Source organism: Lissotriton vulgaris, chromosome 7 (genome assembly GCF_964263255.1).
Source record: "Lissotriton vulgaris chromosome 7, aLisVul1.2, whole genome shotgun sequence".
NCBI lineage: Eukaryota > Metazoa > Chordata > Amphibia > Caudata > Salamandridae > Lissotriton > Lissotriton vulgaris.
In genome coordinates this window covers 1,661,176,514-1,661,201,339 of record NC_141695.1, presented here as the reverse complement: position 1 = coordinate 1,661,201,339, position 24,826 = coordinate 1,661,176,514, and the positions used below count along the sequence as shown (strand labels likewise).

The following is a 24,826-nucleotide window of genomic DNA, read 5'->3' as shown; positions in this document are numbered from 1 at the left end:
AAAACTGAGGTTTCTACCTTATAGGTTGAGACCTCAGACAAAATACTGGGTGACAAAAAAATATAATCTACTATTGTGCCAGAGTTGTTACCCACAAATGTCGGTAACCTCAAGTCTCTATTACTAATAGAAAATTCGTAAAGGTTAAAAGTTTCTAGAAGTGATTCCAATGCCTCCCCACGCGGTGAGTGTTCAAAGTGCGGAATACAGAGATAAGGGGGAAAATCTTCATATTCCTCACGGCAGTCCCTGTGGCATGGGTGGATATTGTAGTCTCCCATGAGAATCACGTCATAGCCGTGGGCACTATTTTCGCTGTGGGTAGACAAGAAATCCTCTAAGGTTTCCAAGTGCTCGTTGAGCAGTTGACTGACAGGAGAATTATAAAAATTAACTAATAAGATAGGCTGTGAGTTAAAAGTAGTTAATTCAACTGCTAGTATATTTGTTGAGTTAAAGTTAATTCGTCTTGGCTTTCCCTGAACGTTTAAGGAAATATATATAGCCAAGCCTCCCTTTGCCCTTCCAGATGTGCTAGGAACAGCAGGTACAGAGAACTGGGAAAAGCCGTCTAGAGCAAGTCCGTCGGACGTCTCCCAAGTCTCCTGGAATACAAGAATGTCGTGAGAACTAACCATTTCCAGCCAGTTCTTATTACCAATTTTTGAGTTAATACCAGCGATGTTCCAGCTCAGGATACTACACACCCTGTTATTTTTATTTTTTAAATCTAAATGTGCAGGGGCAGGAAAAGAAACAGGTAAGAAATCCTCATTGTTAGTATCTTCTATAGGAGCGAGTCAATCATTCTGGTCCATGAAGGACAATGGGGCATAGCGGTTAAATAACTGGAGAGGTTCAACAAAAGAATTTTGCCGTGAAAGAAAGGGATATTGAGCTACAGAATTATGCCTTATGTCCTGCCCTTGTCTGGGGTTGGTGTCCCAGGGTCTATCCCACCCCAACGCTGGAGTCCTTGGGTACGTGACATTTTGTTGCTTCCCATTAAAAAACTTCAAAGTAAGAGGAACAACGGTACCTTTTCTGCGTTGGGGGGGGAATAGGTTGGCCAGGATGTTTGGGAGAGCATCTTGGTTTGAGAGGGTCACTGCCACACAGTCCCCCTTAAATTTTTTCGGGCGGTTTCCCAGCCAGGGGACCCTGGTCGCAGACGTGATGACATTTGCCAGATGATGTTTCCCCCCTGGGGCTAACCGCATGTTGTTGGTTAACCAGTGCAGAGCCTTACTAGTAAGGGAGGTAGGGCTTTCGACTGTTCCCCCTTCCAGAGGGGGTACGTTTGCAAGCACCAGAACCACAGGGGTGGCCTCAACTAAGAATTGGTGAGGAACCGTTGTTTGGGTAATTGCTGGGAGTGGTCCAGCGGGAGGGAGAACATCTGTTGGGATGGTAACCAAAAGAGATGGTAGACAGAGGTATTAATGGCTGGGGCAGTGGATTGTCAACAGGTAACTGAGTCCCTTCATTATCACGAAAGACTTCATTGATCACATCTCCCCCTGTGTTATTGGGCATGATAGTGACTATCTTAGTGATATTTTCCACCCCATCTATTACCTTAGTGCTTAAGCCACCCAACCTCTTGACCTCTGCATGCAATTTGTCTAATTTCGAAATTAAGGGTTTAACAATGGCATTGATTTTATGCTCAAGAAAGTCAGAGATCCTTTCGAAAAAAGCATCCTCAAAAATATGACACTGATTATCCTCCATGGCGTTAGCTTGTTTAGTCTTTGGGGTAGTAACCCTTTTCTTTCTTGCCCCTATACGCGGGCCACTCAGCTTTAGGGGAATCTTTGTGCATAAGCGTCTTGGTCTTGTTGCATGACCTTTGGGTGTCATCTCCTTGGGTGCAGCTTGTGCATGTGTCTCTTGATCAGAGTCAGTGTCAATATCAATACCACCCTCAGCCTGTATGTTAGAAGTCTCGATAGCCGTATCTGCATTATCTGGTGCACTGCTTACATCCAGGAGAATGGGGCCGCTAATTACATTCTCCTGGCTAGTTTCTTGCAAGATAGTGTCATCAATCATAGTGGAAGCAGTAGGTGACAAACAGCGAAGGTCTGGGGATTGGCTTAGTCCAAGAGAGTCTCTCCTTTGCATATTAATTTTCCTGACTGTCTGGACCAGAAAATTGTCAAGGGTCTTCTGTGGGGCTTCCTTCGTTTTCGCCGACATACTATCAATATACTCAAGGCCAACTTTTAAAACTTTAAGTACTTAGTATATAGTTCACACAACAATATGGCTTACTTGAGTGACGTCCTGTAGAGTTTCTGGCCCAGCCCTGCCTCCTCGTGCCGCTGAGGGCCGTAGAGGGCCCGCCCTTTGCCCGGGCTTCGCCCTGGGCGTCCCGCGAAGCTGGTCCTGCTGCGCTTTTGTGCGCCTCCCCTGGCGCCCTCGCGGTGTCACAGCGTGCGTCGCCGCGTAGGCTGCCGGGATTCGTAGTCCCGGAGCGGCGGCACTTTCTGACTTCAGGGAAGGTGACTCTCGGCGGTGGCGGCGTGGGCTGTAACGCCTGGCAAGCTGTGGCGTTCTGCGTGTTGCGGCGGCTTTTAGGTAAGTTTATTTGTGTGTCCCAAAGCTCCGCCGGTCCTGCTGCGCTTTTGTGCGCCTCCCCTGGCGCCCTCGCGGTGTCACAGCGTGCGCCGCCGCGTAGGCTGCCGGGATTCGTAGTCCCGGAGCGGCGGCGCTTTCTGACTTCAGGGAAGGTGACTCTCGGCGGTGGCGGCGTGGGCTGTAACGCCTGGCAAGCTGTGGCGTTCTGCGTGTTGCGGCGGCTTTCAGGTAAGTTTATTTGTGTGTCCCAAAGCTCCGCCGGACCTGCTGCGCTTTTGTGCGCCTCCCCTGGCGCCCTCGCGGTGTCACAGCGTGCGCCGCCGCGTAGGCTGCCGGGATTCGTAGTCCCGGAGCGACGGCGCTTTTTGACTTCAGGGAAGGTGACTCTCTGCTGTGGCGGCGTGGGCTGTAACGCCTGGCAAGCTGTGGCGTTCTGCGTGTTGCGGCGGCTTTCAGGTAAGTTTATTTGGATGTATGAGTGTGCTGAAAATAAATAGTATCTGAATTTATTATGACCAGGGGAAGCGTATACATGAATAACTATGTGTTTCATATTGCTTCATGTTCCCTCAAAAGGATGGTATTGCAATTTTTAGGCCTGACGTTATCTAAGACCTTTTGAATTTACTAAAATGTGCATAATATACTTATATAGAGTAGCTTTCAGCCACCTCTCTTCATCCCTTGGCGTGTCATTCACATTTTTCTTTTGCCCACCACAGCACTATAGCTGGTGGGTAACTTTCCTTTGAGTGATGGCATTTTGCTCTCGCACAAGGAGCACTTCCGCTAGACCCTTTAGTGCCAGTGTTTTTGTTTTTACTTTATAAATACTTTAGTTTGGCATTTGTTTTTAGCGTCTGATTTGATAGCAGGACGCTTCTGATGAATATTCCATCTTTATCAGATCTTATCTCCTTCCTATGGTGATGTAAATTCCTTTTGGAGTGTTCTGCTTTTCAGACTCCTGCTATTTCACAATGCTGTACCCATGTTATCATGTTCTGTATTATTATATAATCCTTTTTTTTCTTTCCTAATTTCTTTGTTCTTTTTTCTTTTCTCCCTTCTATCTTTCTCTTTCATTCTTGCCTCCTTTTATTTTTTTTATCTTTCCTTCTCTCGTTGCCTCTTTTTCCCCTGTCCCTTTTTTTTTTTTTGCAGAGTTTTATATAGTGCGAACTAGACCCGAACCGAATCGGGTATCAGAGTGCTGTACATAGCACATCGGGTATCAGAGCGCTTTACATAGCACAAGTTACGTTACATTAGGACACATGTTAGGCACGGGGAGATTAAGTGATTTGCCCAGAATCACAGGAAGTTTGGCGTCGTTACCGAGACTCGAACCCCAGGGGCGGCGCTAGACTCATGGTGGCCCTGGGCAGGGAGCGTAGGTAGGGGGCCCGCAAGAGGGGGTCCAGGCAGGGCGGAACGCGGAGGCCAGTGAAGAGGGGGGGTCAGGGTGTTTGGAAGTGGAACAGAGCCGGAGACTGCCAAATCCCTGCCAGGGGCCGCCACGCAAATATGTATCCATCCTCAAAGGATTATTATATTAAGGATATATATTGGCGTGGTGGCCCCTGGGGTTTGGTGGCCCTGTGCAGGTGCATAGCTTGCACATGCCTAAGGCCGCCCCTGCGAACCCAGTTCCTCCAGGTCCGAGTTTGAGCGCCCTAGCCGTTAGGCCAACTCCTCTCCCCTCCTTCTTTTTCTTTCTCCCTTCTCTTCTCTTTTTGCTTGCTTTTCTTTTTTCCATCCTTCTCTTTACTTCTCTTCTCTTTCTCTCCTTTTCCTTTTTTCTCTTTTCTTTTTTGCCTCTCTTCTCAACTTCTTTCTTTCTTTTTTTCTGGCTTGATTTATCCAATGCCAGGCCGACTGACTTTTTAAGCAGATCCTTCAATGCCAGGGAGTACTATGGTAATGTGAGTTTTTTGTAGATCAAAACGATTGCCCAGAATCACAGGAAGTTTGGCGTCGTTACCGAGACTCGAACCCAGTTCCTCCAGGTCCGAGGTCGAGCGCCCTAGCCGTTAGGCCAACTCCTCTCCCCTTCTTCTTTTTCTTTCTCCCTTCTCTTCCCTTTTTGCTTGCTTTTCTTTTTTCCATCCTTCTCTTTACTTGTCTTTCTTCTCTTCTCTTTCTCTCCCTTTCCTTTTTTCTCTTTTCTTTTTTTTCCTCTCTTCTCAACTTCTTTCTTTCTTTCTGGCTTGATTGATCCAATGCCAGGCCGACTGACCTTTTTAAGCAGATCCTTCAATGCCAGGGAGTACTATGGTAATGTGAGTTTTTTCTAGAGCAAAAGATTTTTTTTCCTTGTAACATTTCTTTTTTTAGATTGACGAGGGCTAGGCATATTCCCAAACAATAACGTTTTGCAAAACATAACAAAACAAGAGGTCTGGCGGCCAATGCTAGAACTATTGGCTTTCCCAATGCTTGTTATATATCCTTTGTGAATTCAAAAGAAAACAATCCCTGAACAAACAGCATAGAAGTATATTCTAACTTCTCCATATTCCAAAAAACGTCCTGACGCAGCTGTAAGGCCTTTTTTAGGTTTTGACTAGCGATGCATGCGTACGAAGTACGCATGTGCTAGGAAAAAATCTTATGCTCTGTGTGTGGAGTCGGGTAACAGCCCCCTCCTCCCATTGGCTAGCTCCATAAATGGAGGCTAGCCATTGGAAGTTGGCTCTGTCCGTCAATGCCGGACCAGATTCGGGGGCGTTCCCGAGAATTTTTGGCTTTTGTCGACGTCATGCTACGTCAGCCAAAAGCCCTCAGGAACGCCCCCGAATCTGTTCCGGCATTGACTGCACCCGTAAGAAGTCCAGGTGAGTGCTTGCTTTTATTTTTTGGCCGTTTCCCTCCCGCTCTCCGTGTCTCCGGCCCTGTTCCCGCCCCCCTCCCGCCCTCCGTGTCTCCGGCCCCGTTCCCGCCCCCCTCCCGCTCTCCGTGTCTCCGGCCCCGTTCCCGCCCCCTCCCGCTGCCTCTCACGCTCAGTGCTTTATTTGTTACTTTAACAAATATGTCTAAAAACTGGGTCAGTTTACACGCACCGTCCCCTCAAACCTCTCTGCAAACGATACCTCTACTTCCCGCATTCGCGGCCTGTTAGGGCCGTGAGGCTGCGCGGGTGGAGCAGAGAGCAGAGCCCCGCCTCGGCTGCTTTCAGTTTCGTTTTTTAATAAAAGAAAATAAAACACGAGAGACACGCCGAGTTAAAAGACTGCGAACGGACAGAGGATATTCAGTGCTCGCCGGGCTTTATATGATATTCACACTTGGCGCCAGAAGAGAAGCAGCCAACGAGCAGGAGACCCAGACTACTTCAGTCAATTGGACTCCTACGAACGAACAAAAGGAAGCAGGTCCTCCCGTAGTGATTGGCTGACATGGGTGCACCAGCTGGCCGCTTGAAAGACAGCTGCAAGAAATCGTTCGTGACCAATCAAACGCTCCGCGGGAAATATGAGCCTGCCTGACTGTCAGGACCTAAGAAAGCGTGCGCGAATTCTTGTTACACAAGCGGCAGCTTTATTTGAAAAAAATCCCGCTCCGTTGGCCATAGTATGAAATACAATCTTCAAGAGACAGAAAAGTCTCTGCAAAAATACTGCATGCACAGACAAAGTTTGGAAAGATGTCAACTCGGCCGTGCAGTCTGTGGCATTTTGCTCGTACGATTACAAAGTCAGAGAAGACCTACAAATGGTGGGTCGTAAATGCATGGCATAGGCTGGTGCAGGTTACAAGGAACACGGCCATCCGCGCTGGTATTGGCCCAGCTGGCCGAGCCTCCGCCGCGTCATCGGTAGGAGGAGTGGAGAGCAGGAAACAAGAGATCTGCCGGAACGAAGTCCAGGTGAGTGCTTTGTTTACCCTCCGTGCTGGGGCTAGGGGAGGCTCCCTCCCGCTACCCGTGTGTCCGTTCCCGCCCCCGCACCCCCCCCCCCCCCTCTCCGTGTGTAATGCAGCAAAATCTTTTCTGTATGTGTTGCTTGGTTATTGAGTTCATATATTGATGCAAATGTGGGTTGTGGTTGACTTGAAGGAAAACATTTTTGAGGGCATGATTTGGACTGTCATGTATGTTAGTGGCTTGTGGGATCATAGACTCTGTTGCCTTCGCTGCTGGAGTGAGTTGATCTGCAATTAGATTCGATTGCAGGCTGTCCGCCTCTTATTGCTCGCATTTTGATCTCTTTGATCCTCAGCTTCGACCTGGTCCTGTATCCATCTGTCCTCCCTGCTTCTTTCCATGATCTCTAGTCTGGGTCTTGGATAATTTTCAGGGTTCCCCAGAGCTGTTCATTCAGCTTCTGACTCAGACTGTGCTTCGCATCAGAAGTCAAAAGCATCGGACATTAATAAAAAAAACTCCTTGTGATTCCAAAGTCTCAACTGTCTGTTGCAGTTGGATTTTGCAGGATATGGATCTACTGTACAGGGGGCCGTAAGAGAATGATGCAAAGCTTTGGTCTTTGTGGGGAAAGTGGCAGAGCATTCTGTGTGAGATAGCTGCTGTGACCATAATATCCTTTTCAGAACTTTGTAACTGATATTTACTGTGTTTGTGTAGTTCTTTGGGTGTTCTCCCATGAGAAAAAGAATGTATTGTATAAAAATAATTTGTACGAATGTGTGCATCAAAGTCCTTAAGTCATTAGTGTCTGTGCCGATGAGCTGCATTGTTACGAACATAATTGAGGCATTCTTAGTGCAGGGTGTTTTTTCCATAGCTGGCAGAGACTGCACGAGCTGTGGTGGGGAGTGTGTTAGCACGTATAGATTGCTTCTGATACTGAGCAGATTAAAGGTGATACTATTAGTTGATCTTTCAGGGCGTCTGTGCCTTTTGATGCTTGTCGATCCCTTTGTATGCTCATCATAAGCTCGTTATTTGGCAACTTCCAAGTTTTAACCTGTTTTGACGCGGAAAAAACAGTTAAGACCCACCCCTTAAGGCAGAGGATGTCTGGGGCTGTGCTGTCTCTGCCAGCTTCATCATGGAAGCAAAAGCCAGGGGGTGGGTCAGAGGTGAGGTCTAGGGGCCGGGTGTCTGTGAAGCGATGAAGTGTGAGGTTTCGGCTGCGGTGTCTTATGCCCGACATGACTGACACCTTTCGACACAACTTTAACAGTGTGCTGGGACAGGAGCATTAGATAATCCAGTCGGGCTGGCATGCACTCTGCAGGAGAATAAGTAATGCTGACGTGCCTGGGGCACTGAGACACCGAGACACAAACGTTTTCCCTTAAATTATTACTTTGATTCTTCTTTATCATGACCCCTGATAGGGGGGACACAAGGTTCGTGCTTCAGAAGGAATAGCGATTCTTCTCTACCCTGCAATATGTTTTAACACAGCAATATCTTGCCTATGGCTCTGAATTAGTTTTAAACACAGAGTAATTAAATAACAAGATGCAAATAAATCCGCTGATCTTTTGTACTGTCTTAGAAAAGCATAATTGGTGGTCCTTTTTGTAGTTATTTTAAGCTATATTTGTCTGCATCTTTACATATGATTGGTCCTCTGTTACGCAGCAATGTCTGAGATGTACCACTGTACATTGGGAACCTCTTTTTAGTGTAGTGTTTCTTTACTATGGGAGGACCAAACATGTAGTCATGAGGTCCCATATATCAATTGTGGGCATGCCCGCAAAGGGATGCTGAATGTTTAGGTTTGTCTTTTTAACTTATGTTGGGCCATAGATTTCATTTAGCGGTATGTCGTGCAGTGTCATCTGTATGCTGGCTGACCTATATCTCTTCCTCATTAAAGCCTAGCTCTACTGGCCTTTCTTGTGTTTGTGGGAGGCAGTTGGTTCATACCTGCCCACTGCATTAGATGAGGGTCATGCATGTGTACTCACCACCCTGATTGCTTAGTGGTTTTCAACACTGAAAAGCTCATAATACTGTTGGGCTGACTGCAACTGACTGTTGTGTCAGAGGAACAGTACTTTAGGGTTTAGTTAATTTCTGCCTAACAAGTATCGCCAGATAAATCTGTCCAGTTGCCTCCCAACTCGCAACAAAATCACCTGTGCAGTCTTTCAAGGGTCAGCACTGCCAGTAACCCTCTTGATCGCTGCATAGTGCTCCTAGCAAAGATCTTCACAGGTTCTGGTCTGTATGTTTACAGATTTTTTTTTTAAAACATATTTTATTGGCGTTTCAAAAATCACATTTAATATACATTTCGTTGCGATGTTGCATACATTCTTAAATATTTCAAAGCTACTTCATATTTATTCGATTTTCATAAATAATCTTACATATCCCCATCCCTCCCACCCCCTAGCAGATTCCAACAGCCATTCCATATGCGTGGCTATCCCAAATAGTAACTAAATGGATCGTCATGACATAATTCCCTGCTTCCTCCCTCTCCCTCCTCATGTTCCTCTTTGATACCACTATTTTAGTGCTTGGTTATATATTACTGACATGGCGTGTTTTTGCTAGGCAGTGAATTTGTTGCCCTATCACGTGCTTTGGAATTGCTACCCTTTGTACTGTGCTGTAAGGGAAGGCCTTCATGAGCATCAGGAGGGAGCTGCAAAAATCACTTGTTCAGCCGTGCAACTCTTGTGAATATCTTGGTTGTGTACTTCTAGAATGGTCTAGTCTGGGTGAGGAAGACTGTCACTAAATACTAGTTTGTGTAGTTTTCTTAATATGTGCCTTATGTAAGTGTTTTATGCGTTCCAATTGCTAGCCTGAGTAACAAGTTGAATGGAAGGCTTTTTTTATGCTGAAGGAAAAAGCTTATGGAGAAGAGTATATTTATGTGTTTATTTTATTCAAATGTGTTGCCTAGACACTTTATCCAGTTCCTTGATGTCAAAGAAATTCTCAATTCCTACATTCTTTTTGATTTTATTGTACTACTGTCATTATTTACATGGTCTGCTATTGCTACCCTGAGTAATGCATAGTAGAGGGCCACAATGGGGATGGCTGGTAACCTGCTATAGAGATAACCATGTTTACATCAGCATAGCCCTTATTTATATGCTTTATCCATTAAATTGTTGACTGGATACTCTTCATATAAATTGCTCAAACTGCCTGTAATATATTAATGATGCTGTCAGTATAGATTTTGGGGCAAGTGGTGCCAAGATTTGAACATGCACTGCTGTATTTCATAAGTGTGATTGTTGCTAGTATTTTCACGACTTTTGGACAGAGCACGTAATGTTTAGTAAGAAAGTGCCTTGTAGGTGCGGAGTCTTTGGGAATAACTTAGTTTCAGTATTTCCTTTTTTATGTTCATTTTTGTTACACATCCATGTTTATACATGTTTATACATTGTGCCCAGAGCTCAGTTCATATGAATCCCACAAGTAAAGTTGGTGTTGGTCAAGGAGGGCGCAGGGGGTCATACTGTGTCCAGCCTTGCATTTTTTAATCCTTGTACTTCTTTTACTGTTGGTCGTGAACTTGTTATAAGTATGATGTTTGTGATATTTTTTGTTGTGATCATGGCTTCTCTTAAGCAGGCAACGCATTATAGGCATTGAGTCAATACAATAATACACTTCCAATGTATGTTTTTTTTGCTACACTGCCCAATCAATACCTTTCTGCCCACTTTATACTTCATGCACTAATTCACCAGTGTAGTGCTTACGCTTACAGGAAACACAATAATGATGTTTGGGACAGAGAGAACAGCAGTATCTTGATAAACGTCCTTAATCTTTTTGTATGCGTAATCTGTATTTGCCTGTCCGGGTGCTGCCAATATTTGATTCTAGGCTTTGCTGTCTTGTGTAATGAAGGCAATGGAAGGAGGTTGCTAAAGTTTGTTAGACAGTATTTGTTAGTATTTTTCCTATGCGTATTGTCCTAGTCTTCATATCCCTTCATGTCTGGATATATTTTTGTGACCATATTCGAAAATAGCAAGGGCCCGCTGGTGAATGCAATTCCTACGGCAGGGTAATACACAATGAAAAGTAACTTCCCTTCATGTCTGGATATATTTTTGTGACCTCCAGTAGTTGAAAATGGCCCTTTAAGGAAACGGGACATGGTGGAAATCACTTACTGCTTTTGTGCTCTCCCAGGCACCCGATGCCAAATCTAACACATAGATAAAAATGTTGTCATTTACAATGCCAATAGCTCTAACTTTTGCAAAGGCGAAACCGTTGCATTGTAAAGTGTTAGGGGGCTCGCAGTGTGTGTGGGGGGGCTTGCAGTGTGTGGGGGGGCTTGCAGTGTGTGGGGGGGGCTCACAGTGTGTGGGGGGGCTCGCCGTGTGTGGGGGTGCTCGCAGTGTGTAGGGAGGCTCTGTGGGTGTGTGTGGGGGGCTTTGTGTGGCTGTGTGTGTGTGGGGGGCTCTGTATGGGTGTGTGTGTGGGGAGGCCTCTGAGTGTGTTGAGGGGGCTCTCTGTGGGTGTTTGTGGGTGTCATTTGCGAGAGATAAAGATAGTGGCATTGTAAATGACAATGCCATTTATTTATGTTAAAAAAACATAAATAAAAATATTGTCAAGAGCAATGCCAATAGCTCAAACTTTAACAAAGGCAAAACCATTGCATTGTAAATGCTTGTTGTACTAAGGTTTCAAGGAACAAATGTGGTTGCGATTCACACAAACACATCTGCTCACCATTATGCTGTTGAGTGGCTATCCATGATAGTTCTGCAGGCTGTCCACTCTTACATTCCTGTACACTCTACCTACCAAAATCCTTTCCGTTTTCTTTTTGACATTAATCTTTTGAAATTAAGGAACTTCCGTTTGGCCTCCTGTTTTGATAGATTCACTTCAAAAGATAAGCAGCTTAGACCTGTTTTTCTGAGATATGTCATCAGCAGAACAATTTTTGTGCAAATAAGAATGTTATTCATTTAAGTTAAGTAGTGTTTCTGTTTTCTTATCTATGATTTATATAATAACAAAAATGAGATTACATACACACTTTATGCGCAGTAAGGTCCCAGGCAAGATTTAGAATTATTTTTGTTTATTTTAGTGTCCCTTTCTAAACCGTTCTGATTTTTGGTTTTTATCAATATAACAATGATATTGTTCTCATGCATCATTGCATTATCTTATCTTTTCAGATGATTACCCCCTATAAAAGAAAGATGTCCGAAGCATCAATGGTTATTTTCGGAACAGGCGGACTGACAATAAACAGTCCTTTACCAGCAGCAAGAACATGTAAGCTAAAAAATGCTTTTTAATGTCTCTGAATATTTCCTTAAATTGTGTTTATTTTGTATTTAGAAATATTTTATGAGATGGGTTACATTTAAACTAAAGAGAAAGAATGGACACCTTTGAGCAATCCTAAAAATGATAGGTGCACCACTCCAAAAATAACACCACTTCTGTACTGGGACTTCTGGGCCAAAGGAACACCCCTAGATGTGACATCACACCCTATTCGCATGATCGCAGATGTTTATGTGAGCAGTATGTAATATCACTCACTGGCCTAACCCTAGAAGATCATGTGACCAAGGTGTGACCTCATCACGAACCTTAACTCTGTGTGGTCATGTGACTGGCGTGTGATGGCATCTGTTATCCTCGACTCTGGGAGGCCATGTGAGCAGCGGGGGATATCAACATGAACCTTGACCCCGAAACGTCATGTGACCAAAGTGTGACATCACCACAAACCCTGACCTTGGACGCCATGTGATCAGGAAGTGGTGTAGATGATTATGCTCCCCTTTGGTGTGCTGGATGGATAGCTCTCTATGCGGGTGATGCTAAAGCCCAGCAGTTATGCAGGAGAGACATCCTGCCATTGTTTTGAAGAGAATCTTCCCCAGAAATACAAATGTGTGCTCTTAGACTAGAGCATCACCATACGATTCTAACCTTGCCAGGGTCCCCAGAATACACTTTGTAATCAGACAAGGTATAATGTCAGACAATTTTATATATAGGACCATTCTCACTTGAAATCAAAGTGCTCCCTTGACTATCAAGATTGAGCCCAGCTAGAAACAGAACAGTCAGTATCTGGCTGAGGACTCGATGATGAAGCATGCTACTGGTAAACGTTGAGAGTTAGCGTCTTTTTAGAACAAGTAGGTTTGTCCCCCCTTAGACTGGCACAGAAACGATGAACATTGATTTGAGTGAGGTCACTCTCTTGTTAATTACGTGAATGATTCAGGTCTTGTTAAAGACGTTCTGAGACATCTAGTATGCGTGTAACAGACAACTTAAATGCATGCAATAGTAGTGTTTGACTTATTAGCAGCGTGGTCGAAGGAGCTATAGGAAAGCATATGTTCAACTTTTATTAAAAAAATAGATAGAAAGCACAAAGTTTCATTAGTCCCACAAAAACTGTTATAATATTTTGACTACATTTTTGTGTTACTCAGCAGAATAGTGCTGTACAATCTGATTCTAGGTTACTCCCCAGATACTTCTGCACCAACAAATTGCTATATGTGTTGCTTAAGGAAAGGGTAGCTGAAACACAGCCTGCAACTCTGAGTTATTTGTGAGTTAGTGTTCTACCACAGACTGACTCCGTAATATGATAGCTTGATGGGCATAGCCAGCGTAGTCAGAGTATGGTTACCTACAGCAGATAACTATTGGAACGAAAACAAGTAGAGTATAAAGGGTTTGGCTCTACCTCCAACAATCGTCATGCATTTCACCTTACATCTTGTGACTGAAGATTATTTCAATAATAAGGTCATGTACTGTATGACAGAGAATTGTATGATCTTTTGAATGCTGCTAGTAGCCTGTGTATAGAAAATTATAGGTGGGCTGAGAGGGATTTCCCATTTAGCACCATTGGCCTTGTAGCCTAAAAAATTGTGAATCTAGTGACTGTGATAAAATATATTCCGTCAGTGAACTGTAGTATATATCCTTCTATGTTTACAAAGTAAAAATCCTGCATCATCTCAAGCAACACTAAGCCTTGTTCCAAACAATGTAAGTTATATTTCTATTAGAATTTTCCTACTTCAAATTCCTCAGCTTGTGAATTTTCCTTGGAATCAGACTAGATCCGGAAACTTTTGGATCAATTAACTTGTGCAATGACAGGTGGCATGATGCAACTCTACATGGGGTCCGTCCTACCCTGGACATAACGTCCTGATCCCTATACCCGAGCAACCTCCGCATGCTGACGTTAGTTCTTTTCTTTCTGCGCCCACCGACACAAATCTAGAGCATCTCAAACCTATCAGTTTGACTGAGATTCTCCTTCACCTCTTTTCACATTGAGCAGTATATCTTCCCCCAAAACAGCAGTTTATACTGTGTGGATTGTGTAAACGACAGTTTTGCATTGTAGAATCTTCATTGAAAGTCATAAACCTTGAATAATTTCGTGCTGCCTAAGCAAACCCCAAAACACCTCTTCAAACAAATATATTGAGAATTCAGGAAAAAGATTTGTGTAGTTTTTATCACTGAAACACATTTTTCATTCATTTACAGTGTAGTCTGTCAGAGATGTATTTTTCTGGAGAATGCTGGTAAGGATTGCAGTAGAACTGTACTAAAAAAGCTTGCAACACTTAGTCATAGGAAAAGGGCTGTGCCTGGTAGATATAGCATGATAGGAAAAGACAGCCAGATAGGCTAACACTGGTGAGTTCAAAAGCTGACCTGTACCTTAAAGCACCCTAGAGAGACCCTATCCCACAATGCACTACAGTGGCAGGTTGCCTGTGAGAGTCAAAACTTGATTTTAGAGAGGAGGAGGTGCACAAGGCAATTATGGACAGCCGGTGCAAAAGCGCTGGGTACAGACGGCGTCACTCTTGATTTGTTCAGGGAAAATCCAGGGTTTTAGATCCCTTTCTTTACCTGTGTATTTAACTCTTCCCGCTATTTGGCAATACCTTCCTCATTACGTACTTCTATCTTCGTCCTCATATTTAAAAAGGGAAATACCCATGGTGTAGAGTGTTATTGCTCAATATCTCTCCTAAACCCTACAGCAAAAATCATTGGGAAGTAGTCTTGGATCGCCTCCTTGTCTGGATAAATAAAAACAATATTCTATCTCAAACTCTGTAAGGGTTTAGAAAGTTACTTGGAATGATCGAACAGTGCCTTAATCTCCCTCTTCTTGTTGCAAAAATATTAAATATGCAAAGGATGCCTTTTTACATATGGTGTGTATGGAGTTGTCAGTTTTCTGACTATGTGTGTAGATTCAAGTTGTGGGCCACTTTAGGGAGTATTGGCGTCAATGGGGATCTGCTCTAATTCCTGAGACTTTTACATTATGATCTCACTTCTTCTGTAAGATTAGGTAATACTGGTGAATGTACTGAACCTTTTAGAGTTGAGCGTGGGGTATGTCAGGGTTGGGTCCTTGCTCCGATTCTCTTTTTGCTGTACACAAACGATTTGGAAAGAGAATTGGCATCTATCGGGCTGATGTGCCTCCAAGTTTTAATAGGGAAAAATAACAACTACAATAATTATAGGCCACAATATGCACTATAATAAACAAGCAGTCCAGCCGGACTTTAGAATTTATTCAATATTTAAATATGTTAAATCAGACGAAAAACAATGAAACAGTGGGACACAGTCCTGCATCCACAATGCTACACATACATTTGACAGTACATACACTTAGGGTATTTCAGGCATATAAGGGAACAGGAGCAAAAAGGCAATTTTACAGTGTATTTGCTTCACATATGTGGGAAACACATGGTTTTTTGGCACATAATAGTGAACTAGTGTTAAAACCACTGTAGTATCCTGGTTTGGATACCATGTGCCTTTCCCATTAACCTGTCTTGCTACTCAGCCTATCTGGGTGAATGGTGGAATGTTGAGTGTGTGAGGTAATATGGAATGTGTGGTGTGCCTGGTGGATGGATGACAGTTGGAAGAGAGGGCTGAGTAGCAAGAGAACTGCTCCTGGTGGGGCTTAGGAGAGACTTGAATGATACTTAAATGATTACTTGATTTAACCTGAAATCCATCTAATAAACATCATCAATCAATACTACTCGGCTACAGATCATCTTATTACATTTGGCGACTTTGGACTTACCTGCACGGCTTACAACTTCAAGGATCTCCATGAAACTTCATGATCAAGATTTTCAAGTAAGAAAAAAGAATTTCTTTAAAGCTATTTGAACTTTACTGGCACCCCTTAATTAGCCCCACCAGTGACCTACCACCGGTCGCCCTCCAAATTGGATGTGCCAGTCTATGCTTGCATGCATCTTTAGTATGCCTGTCCCTGAGCGCCAGGGACTACCGTAATTTCTACCTTGCCCACTTACTGTCTACATATGGTTTAAGTTTGCCAGTCCAGGTCTGTGAGCAGCATAACGCTGGGTTTAGCGTTAAGGACTTTTACTGTTTTCTCCCTGCACGCAGTTTTTACTTTGCTGCCTCCCTACTGCTTTCCGAGAATAGGAATGAGAGAAGGAAAACAGAACCTGGGCATGAATCAGTCTGCTCTGACTTGTTTCATAAGAATTATACCAGGGAAAAAGCCCCCGTAATTTCATGGTCCATTTCGAAGGAAATTTATGGTTTCAGCTGCCTACCCTTAATTAACGATTTTCTTAACAGAGAAAATACTTTAAAGTCCTCTTTGATGCTATTCTGCCTTCTTCCTGTTCTAAAAAAAAAACGGATCGAAGGGTGGACACGAAGATGAAATTCCTACATGTTTGCAGCAGAGAATCCGATCAAAAGGAGGAAATTTAACAGATCTTTTGTCCACTTGCTGCCATCTACTGGACGATATTTTATTAGCATCACAAAGTGATCGTCACACGATCTTCATTTTCTACATGACTCTGGTGTGGACATATTCATTGTAAAGGTTGCTAATACATGGTGCAGGCAATGTTTGAACAGCTGTGTGGAGGCGGTAGGTTTAATCTAGATAAGTCTGTTCATATGCAGGGAGTGCGAGAGGGCTGAGTGGCAAGAGAGCTGCTCCTGGTGGGGCTTAGGAGAGACTTGAATGATACTTAAACGATTACATGATTTAACCTTGAAGGGGCGTGGCTAAGCACGCAATGGCGGAGGACGTGCTCGGGTAGAGCTCTGTGAAAAGCTCCCCTTCCCCGAGCCAGTTATCCGCCAATTTCCATCGAGGCCGCCAGAAATTGCAGGCGGGCACCCGCGGAGACCATCCCGACAGCCTGGCCGACTTTTGCCCCGAGGCTCCGTCGGGCCGGACCCCGGCCTGTCCTACGATCCTCGTGCGGACCTGGAGGCCCCCTGGCCGGCCGCGCAGCCACGAGAGACCGGGGCTTGGGCCAAGCGTGAAGGCCCCGGCCCACACTCCTCGAGGGCCACCGGCGGACTGCCGCCACACCAGCAACGACCAGCCTCGTCACCCCTGCCCCGGCCAGCGAACCACGGCAGCCCAGCATCCACGCTACAGCGCGACTTGACCCGGTGAGGAGGGGGAGAGTCGGGAGGCCCCTGGGGCACCGCGCATCGCCAGGCGCTACCCGGGGAATCACAGACTCACAGGCAGGCACGGAGGGACCGGGGCGGAGAGGCCGCCTACAACCCGCCACCGCGCCCGGCCCACGCTCCCTGAGGGCCGCCAGCAACCCGCTACCGCCCAGAAGGCGACGAAGTCCCAACACCCAGCACCCCAGCCACAAGTCCGGTAACGCTGCCTCCGACGCGCCTGAGAGGACCGAGGAGCGCAAACCGAGAGTCACAGGCAAGGGTGCAGACGCGGAGGGGCCGGGGCGGAGAGGCCACGCACAACTCGCCGCCACGGATCGGTGGTTGGTGGCACAGCGGACCCCCCCCCCCCCCCCCCCCGTTGTGAAGACACACGCAGTGACATTTGCAGACTCCCCCCCCCCCCCCTCCGCACAGGCACACGTGCGGGGAGGAAGGAAGGCCAAGAGGGAGTGACCGGCCTCACACGAGACACCCGGACCCTTGGGACACCCGCTACACCGGGGGCTGCGTGGCGGAGCTGGGCCACGGAGGGGCGAAGACACGTCACCCCCCCCCGCTACCCCCCCCCTGCCAAGGCGCCGGCCACGGTCGAGAGGGGGCCTCAGACCAATGTACCCCCAACCCGGGCCGGGGGTGACCCCAGAGGTGCCACCAGAGAGGCGGGGACAACATATCTACTGGTCGTACACCCCCGCACATGTCAGGAGGGGTGCGGACCCGCACCGGGACTGGTGGGGCCCCGCAGAAGGGGAAAACGAACAAGCAGCTCGACAAAATGGCTGCCGAGCAACTGGCCACGAGACTAGACAGCGTGCTGGCGGCCGTCGAGCGGATGGAACAATCGCTCCAGCAGACGAGGACCTCCCTGGAGTCCAAGATAGACGGCGTGGCCGTGGACCTGACCCTCCTGAGAGACGACCACAGGAAGCTGTCCGACCGAACCAAGGTCCTGGAAGGCGCAATGAAGGAGATAGAGCCCAAAGTCACCCAAACGGACAGGCACGTGCAGGACCTCCTGAACAGAGTAGAGTTCCTGGAAGACAGGGCCGAAGATGCAGAAGGGAGGGCGAGACGCAACAACATCAGGCTCGTGGGTGTCCCGGAAAAATGGGAAGGGAACCACCCTGCACAACATGTGGAAGACTGGCTACGGACCCTGTTGCCTGAGGGCACGCTCTCGCCCCACTTTGTCGTGGAACGAGCGCACCGAGTGCCGACCAGACCCTACGCGACCGGCGCCAACCCAAGGCCACTACTCTTCAGGATACTGAACTACAGGGACCGTGACACAGTGCTGCGGAAAGCCAGGAAGATGGGTGAAATCCGCATAGACAATGCGGCGATCATGTTTTTCCCCGACTACACCATCCAGGTGCAACGCCAGAGACAGGACTTCCTGGAAGTTAAGAGGAGGTTGCGCACTGCAGGCCTCAAATACTCCCTGCTCTTCCCCGCAAAGCTGAGAGTGGTGGCGGGGGACAACACGTACTTCTTCGGAACCCCCAGGGAGGTCAGCGAGTGGCTAGACGGAGGCACGGACGCGGCACCCAAGAACCATCGTGGGGGCGAGACAAGGCCCAGACGACGTGGCCCGCGACACCGCCGGAGGCACGGAACACAACAGTCTCAAAGGGCAGAGGGAGGGTCGCGACACTCTCCCCCGTTGGATCAGATGCTCCAGGAACAACGCGACGCGATGCGGAAAGTTTCCCAACTCAGCAACCCACCCTCCCAGGAATCACACCCCGAGGACGGACAACAGACGGCGCCCAGCGACGACGACAAAGCCATCTACGGGATCCCGAACTCACAGATCTCTGTGGAACTGCCGGTGGTCACGCCGCAAACCTCGGACCTGGTCCACTAACTCCACAGACCAGTCTGGACCATGACCGACCAGGCGAGGGAGATGCGGCAATGGCCGACGGGATACTGAGGCGCAGCCAGCGCCAGGTGCAACCGGGAGTGCGCTCCACTCCCCCCCCTGCCTGCCGAATGGACAGCGGACCACAGACACAGTGAGTACTGCCTACGTGGCGTTGGAGGCTGAAGGGATTGGTGATGGTGGGGTTGCCCCTTGACCCATACTCATCCTTGGCCATCTGCAGATGCAGCCTGGGGGGGAGTGATGCCCTCCCTGACTGGGGCCGAGAGCTCGCGCAGAACTGCGACCCTTCGCCCCAACAGGCCGGGGTCCACACAGGCGGGGCCCCATAGGACCAGAGCCATGTCGTGTGCCAGTCCACAGCCGGTGGCCAGCAAACGGCCTGCACCCTGAGGCTCGGGGATGGAACTGGAACTCCTTTAACTGACTTAACTTCCTCTTAGCCTCAAGCGTGCTTATGCGCACTGCCCCTTAGACTGGAACTGTTGTCCCTCTCAATTGAGATTATGGACGGTGGCCCGTTTCGCCACTGCCCCTTTGGTATTTCAGTGGGTCTCACCCACAGTTGGTTATTGTTGGTTATTGTTTTTTCCCCGCCTAATGTCTACCTGAACAATGCAAAGTGTACTACGGGGAGTGGAGATGGGCATGCTGAGGATGGCGATGGGAGGGCCCCTGGTGGAGCGGCTGTTTGTACGAGAGAAGGGGAGGAGTACACACCACTAGTATGACCTCGATTAAGATATGCACCTGGAATATCAGGGGAATGCACACACCCGCGCGGAGATACCAGATATATTCCTACCTGAAAAGGCAGCATGTACAAATCGCACTACTGCAGGAGACACACCTATGTGGGGCGGAAGTGGCTGCACTGCGGCGCAGGTGGAGGGGTCAGCTGTACGCCACAGAATACTCCTCGTTTGCCCGTGGGGCACTATTGTGGGTCAGGCCGGGCACCCCCTTCACAATGTCTGAAGTGCTCACGGACCAGGGAGGGAGGTATGTACTGGTGAAGGGCCGGATGGACGGGCAGCCGGTAGTCCTGGCGTCCGTTTACGCTCCAAACACAGACCAGGGAAGCTTCCTGACACACCTATCGGAAAAATTGGCGCCCTGGCACGGAGTCCCCTGGGTACTGGGAGGAGATTACAACACAGTGCTAGACCCTGTACTGGACCGCTCGACCCCACCCAGGCCAGATGCTACATCTTTGGGGGCTGCGAAGGCGATCACAGGGTGGGCGACACAGTGGGACCTCAAGGATGCATGGCGCGCGCACAACCCAGACACCAGGGTATATTCATATTACTCGGGGGCACACACGCTACATGTCCGCCTGGACAGATTCATGGTGACAACGGAAATGCTGCCGCACATTACTGAGTCGCAATACCTCGGCCGGACTCATTCAGACCACAACCCACACACGCTGGCAATAGCATGGGAACGCCCACACCCACCCATACCCACGTGGCGGCTACAGCCCGCCCTGCTGCTAGACGCACCCTTCAGGGACGCCCTGCAGGCCAGAGTAGCACAGTACTTCACCGACAACTCGGGTACGGCGTCCTCCCCAAGCGTGGAGTGGGACGCCTTCAAAGTGGTGATACGGGCCCACTGCCTGGGCACACAAGGGAGCATACAGAAACAGTTAGAGGCGGACCTAAGCAGGGTGGAGGCGGACCTGCTCCGTTGGGAGCGGGAGGCGGTGATCGGCGCTGGTGACCGGCTGAGGGAGGCCCGAGAGGAACACACTGCGCTACTAGAGAGACTGAAGCACGTCAACTTCGCGGCCCACTCAGCGCGGGTGCACCAACATGGCGATAAGCCGGGGAGGTTGCTGGCTTGGCTGGTCAAACAGGAATCCCGCACGGAACCAGTATCCGCTATTCGGACAACTGAAGGGGAGATCGTATACACACAAAGCAAGATACACCAGGCATTCGTGGGGCACTACCAGGCCCTATACAAGTCACAGCTGAGGGTTTCAACGGCCACCATTGAGGGTTTCCTTGCTGACATCCAACTGCCATCTCTGGCGAACGCGCAGCAGGAGGACTTGGGGGGGTCCATTCACCCAAGAGGAATTGCGAGAAGCCATCTTCGCAATGTCCAACGGCAAGTCCCCCGGCCCTGATGGCCTGCCCGCCGAGTTCTTCAAGGCCTGCTCGGACGTACTGGTCCCGGAGATGCTCAAACTATATACACATGCGATCGAGGACTCGGCGCTCCCAAACTCACTAAACGAGGCGAACCTGGTTTCGCTGTTGAAGCCAGGTAGGGATGGCACTTGCATGGGGTCCTACAGGCCTCTAGCCATGCTGAACACGGACTACAAAGTGTTCACCTCCCTGCTGGCCCGCCGCCTGACCCTGGAGGTCCCGGCACTGGTGCATACAGACCAGAACGGGTTCATGCCGGCAAGGAGCACTTCCCGTAACTTGAGACGTCTCTTTCGAGTCCAGGAAGCGGCCACAATACACTGGCCGAGGTCGGGCTGCCTCGTCTTAGACCTGGAGAAGGCCTTCGACTCGGTGGAATGGCCGTACTTGGGAGCGGTGCTAGACAAACTAGGCGTCGGGGATGCCTTCATGGACATGGTCGGGCTGCTATACCAGCGACCTAACGTCCGTGTGCGGACGGGCAGGCTGCTGTCGGAGGCGGTGCGGGTGCGCAGGGGTACCAGACAAGGCTGCCCCCTGTCGCCCCTTCTCTTCTCCCTGGCAATCGAACCCCTGGCGGCTCTACTGAGGGACAAGGGAGTGGAATGGGGGATCCCGCTGGCTGACGGGGTGCACACGGTCTCTCTATACGCGGACGACCTATTACTCTATGTGCGAGACCTCACGTCGGTGCCTGCAACACTGTCGGACATATTCCGGACCTTTGAAGGGGTGTCGGGCCTCAGAGTCAATTGGACTAAGTCCGGAGTATACGCCTTCAGCCCGGACCTGGAGGAATGCGAGGTGCACCTTGGTGGCGCCCGGCTTACCTGGTACCCAACTATGTTCAAGTACCTCGGGCTGCACATTTACCGAGACCCGCAGAATATACTGGAAGGCAACCTGGTGCGTGCCGTGTCCTCGCTGAGGGCCCAGATGAACTTCTGGAAGACCCTGCCATTGAATGTGCCTAGCCGGATCGCTCTGTCCAAAATGATTGCGCTACTGAGACTACTCTACCACTTTGCAAACGTCCCACTGTATGTCCCCACTAGGATCTTCCGCGAACTGGAGGTGATGCTCCGAGGCCTGATCTGGAACACGGGGCGCCCACGAGTAGCCCTGGCGAAGCTGTACTCCCCGACGGCAGAGGGGGGGCTGGCAGTCCCCAATATGGAGTTGTACTACCTGGCAGCGCAGCTGCAATGGGTCACGTACTGGCTTAGCGACTCACACCTCGACGACACCGCCAACGCGGACTACCAATGGACGCACCCGCAGGTGTGTGCCCTGTTTCACCCACTGACCAAAGGACCCCGCCCCCTGCCCCTGCACATGGCCGTAGCCCGCAAATGTTTCCTTCGCTGCCTAAAGCTGAAAAAGAACGTCAAGCCGTATGCCCCCGCCCTCCCCCTGCTGGGCACCCCCCGGAGGAATGGGATGGTGTCGCCACGCAGCATGGAACCCTGGGTTGCCGCCGGAGTGGAGACAATGGGAGACCTCTACGCGGATGGGGGCCTGCTTCCTTTTGCGGAACTATCGGAGAGCACTGGCCTGCCAGCAGGGCAATTCCTGCTCCACGCGTCAGTGGTGAGGGCCTACACGGAGCCCTGGGGGGACATCCAGGAGGAGCCACCACTCCATCACTTGATCCAGTACCTACATGTTATGGGCAGAAGATCGCACATTACACACTGGCTGGCACAGGCGCTCCTCATGCACACTCAGAGGTCCACACAAACGATTAGGGACAAGTGGGCGACCCACCGGGGGAGGGAATGGACAGACAAAGAATGGAAACTGGTCCTAGCCAGCCCTGTGAACATCCCACGTAACTCCCGATTCCGCACTATTCAACTGTATATACTGCATCAGGCATACCTGTTGCCAGACAGAATAAATAAGTACTTCACGACAGACACAGCAGCCTGCCCTATGTGCGATCTGCTGGATGCCGACATCCTGCACATGCTTTGGAGCTGCCCGACTCTGTCCACATACTGGGGGGAGGTGACATCGCTCCTGACGCACAGCACAGGCCCGGGGCTACCTAACACGTGGGAGGCATGCGTTCTTGGGCTATACAAGAGGAATAAACAAAATAAAACACTAGCCCGGTTCTGGGACCTAGGCCTTATCACGGCCAAGCGCCTGCTCACCAGGCACTGGAAAAGTAGAGAACCACCAACCCCCGCACACTGGTACACATCCTTTCTCAACTGGGCCAGAGCAGAGGGCACGGCACTGCGAGGTGAGGAGATTGCGGGGTTGAGGCAGTTCCCGATCGCAAACGTCTGGGATGATATCCTGGGGTCCCTGCGGGGGGAGGGCGAGGCCAGAGGACTCACGCAGAGACAGCTGAGAAGGGTAGGCGCCCCGCGAGCGGCGACACCATAGACGGGGCTACACGCCACGATGGCCCCCCCCCCTCCATGTAAGCAGCACTGACCCCCCCGACACACAAGCCACGACCAACAATCGGCCGCACACGCGAGGGCCCTCCACCACATAATAGCTCGAACACTGATCTTAGCAACTTTGCCTTGACCCAGCCCCCACGAGTACACTTCCCCCCCCCCCCCATATCCGACCCCCCCCACGCAACCCCAAGTTAAGGGTTTCACACTCCTGTCCATACCAGCCGCGTGAACGCCCACCATCACACAGCGGTGGTCAAGTGCCACTGCCTGGACACTCGGCAGGGAACACGGGAGCGGGTGACACCCACCGACAGTACAACAGGGGCGACACATATGTCTGCCACACGTGCCGTACACTGAACCGACAGATGGGGGGTTACCACCGCTCACCAAACCTGTTCCGCACCAGCTTTACAGCTACACACATGAGCGAGTCATAGACCCCACATTTCATTGATGCGCCACCAGCGCATGCCTAACACGTCGATGGGACGTTGGTGCCGTGCGCACCGATGGTACGTGGCGCGGCACTGGCATCACAGACACGCTGGGACATACTGATATGATCATCCCTGTTTTATGTTGAAAAGTTACTGGTTGAATTATAGAAAAATGTAAAATGAGACGTCAATTATAGAAATGATCGTGTGCGAAATGCGAAGAGTATACATAATCCGCCAGTGAAGAGGCACGCCGGACCACGAGCGAGACGATGCATAATGCCCTCCCCTGTAACACTATGTCCCTACCATACACGGATTTCTTGCAGCCGGCCCGCAGGGTTGTAGGCTCTGCTATATGTACTGCACTTTTTTTCTCACAATAATAAACGTCTTCAAAAAAAAAAAAAAATAATGATTTAACCTTGAAATCCATCAATAAACTATCATCAATCCATACCACTCGGCTACAGGTCATCTTATTACAACCACATATTATGTAGACGGCGTTTCGATCCAGTTAACAATAATGGATCATCATCAGGACATTCATTGCCTGCCTGAATTTAAAAGCCTGTATAGACAGGAAGGAAAGGGAACATATAACAATTCATTAATCAACTGTGTTACTCATAGGACAATTCCAATGCAAACTCATACCATGCTTAAGGTGCTATTGGTCATCCATGTGAAAGGGGTGTCAGGCAACCTGTGCCAACCATCCACGGCGCAGTGGTGATCAAAAGATGCCACAATAGGGTTTTGTGTCGTGAACATGATGTATTCAGATTTGGTGCCTATAGCATGCCCAGGTGATATATATCAAAAATTATGGAGGGTGGTGGGTCGTTAATACAAGTACCGCAATGAATTGTAGGAAGAGTTAA

General features: G+C 49.0%; 1 protein-coding gene across 1 annotated transcript in view; it reads left to right on the top strand.

Annotated features, from left to right (window-relative positions):
• The window catches only part of SYCP2 (synaptonemal complex protein 2), a 3,993,018-nt gene that overhangs the window by 1,130,493 nt on the left and 2,837,699 nt on the right, over positions 1-24,826 (top strand). The window contains exon 18 of the mRNA XM_086932653.1: positions 11,683-11,782. Within this exon, the coding sequence (XP_086788779.1) occupies positions 11,683-11,782 (100 nt within the window). The remainder of the gene's footprint in view (positions 1-11,682; positions 11,783-24,826) is intronic.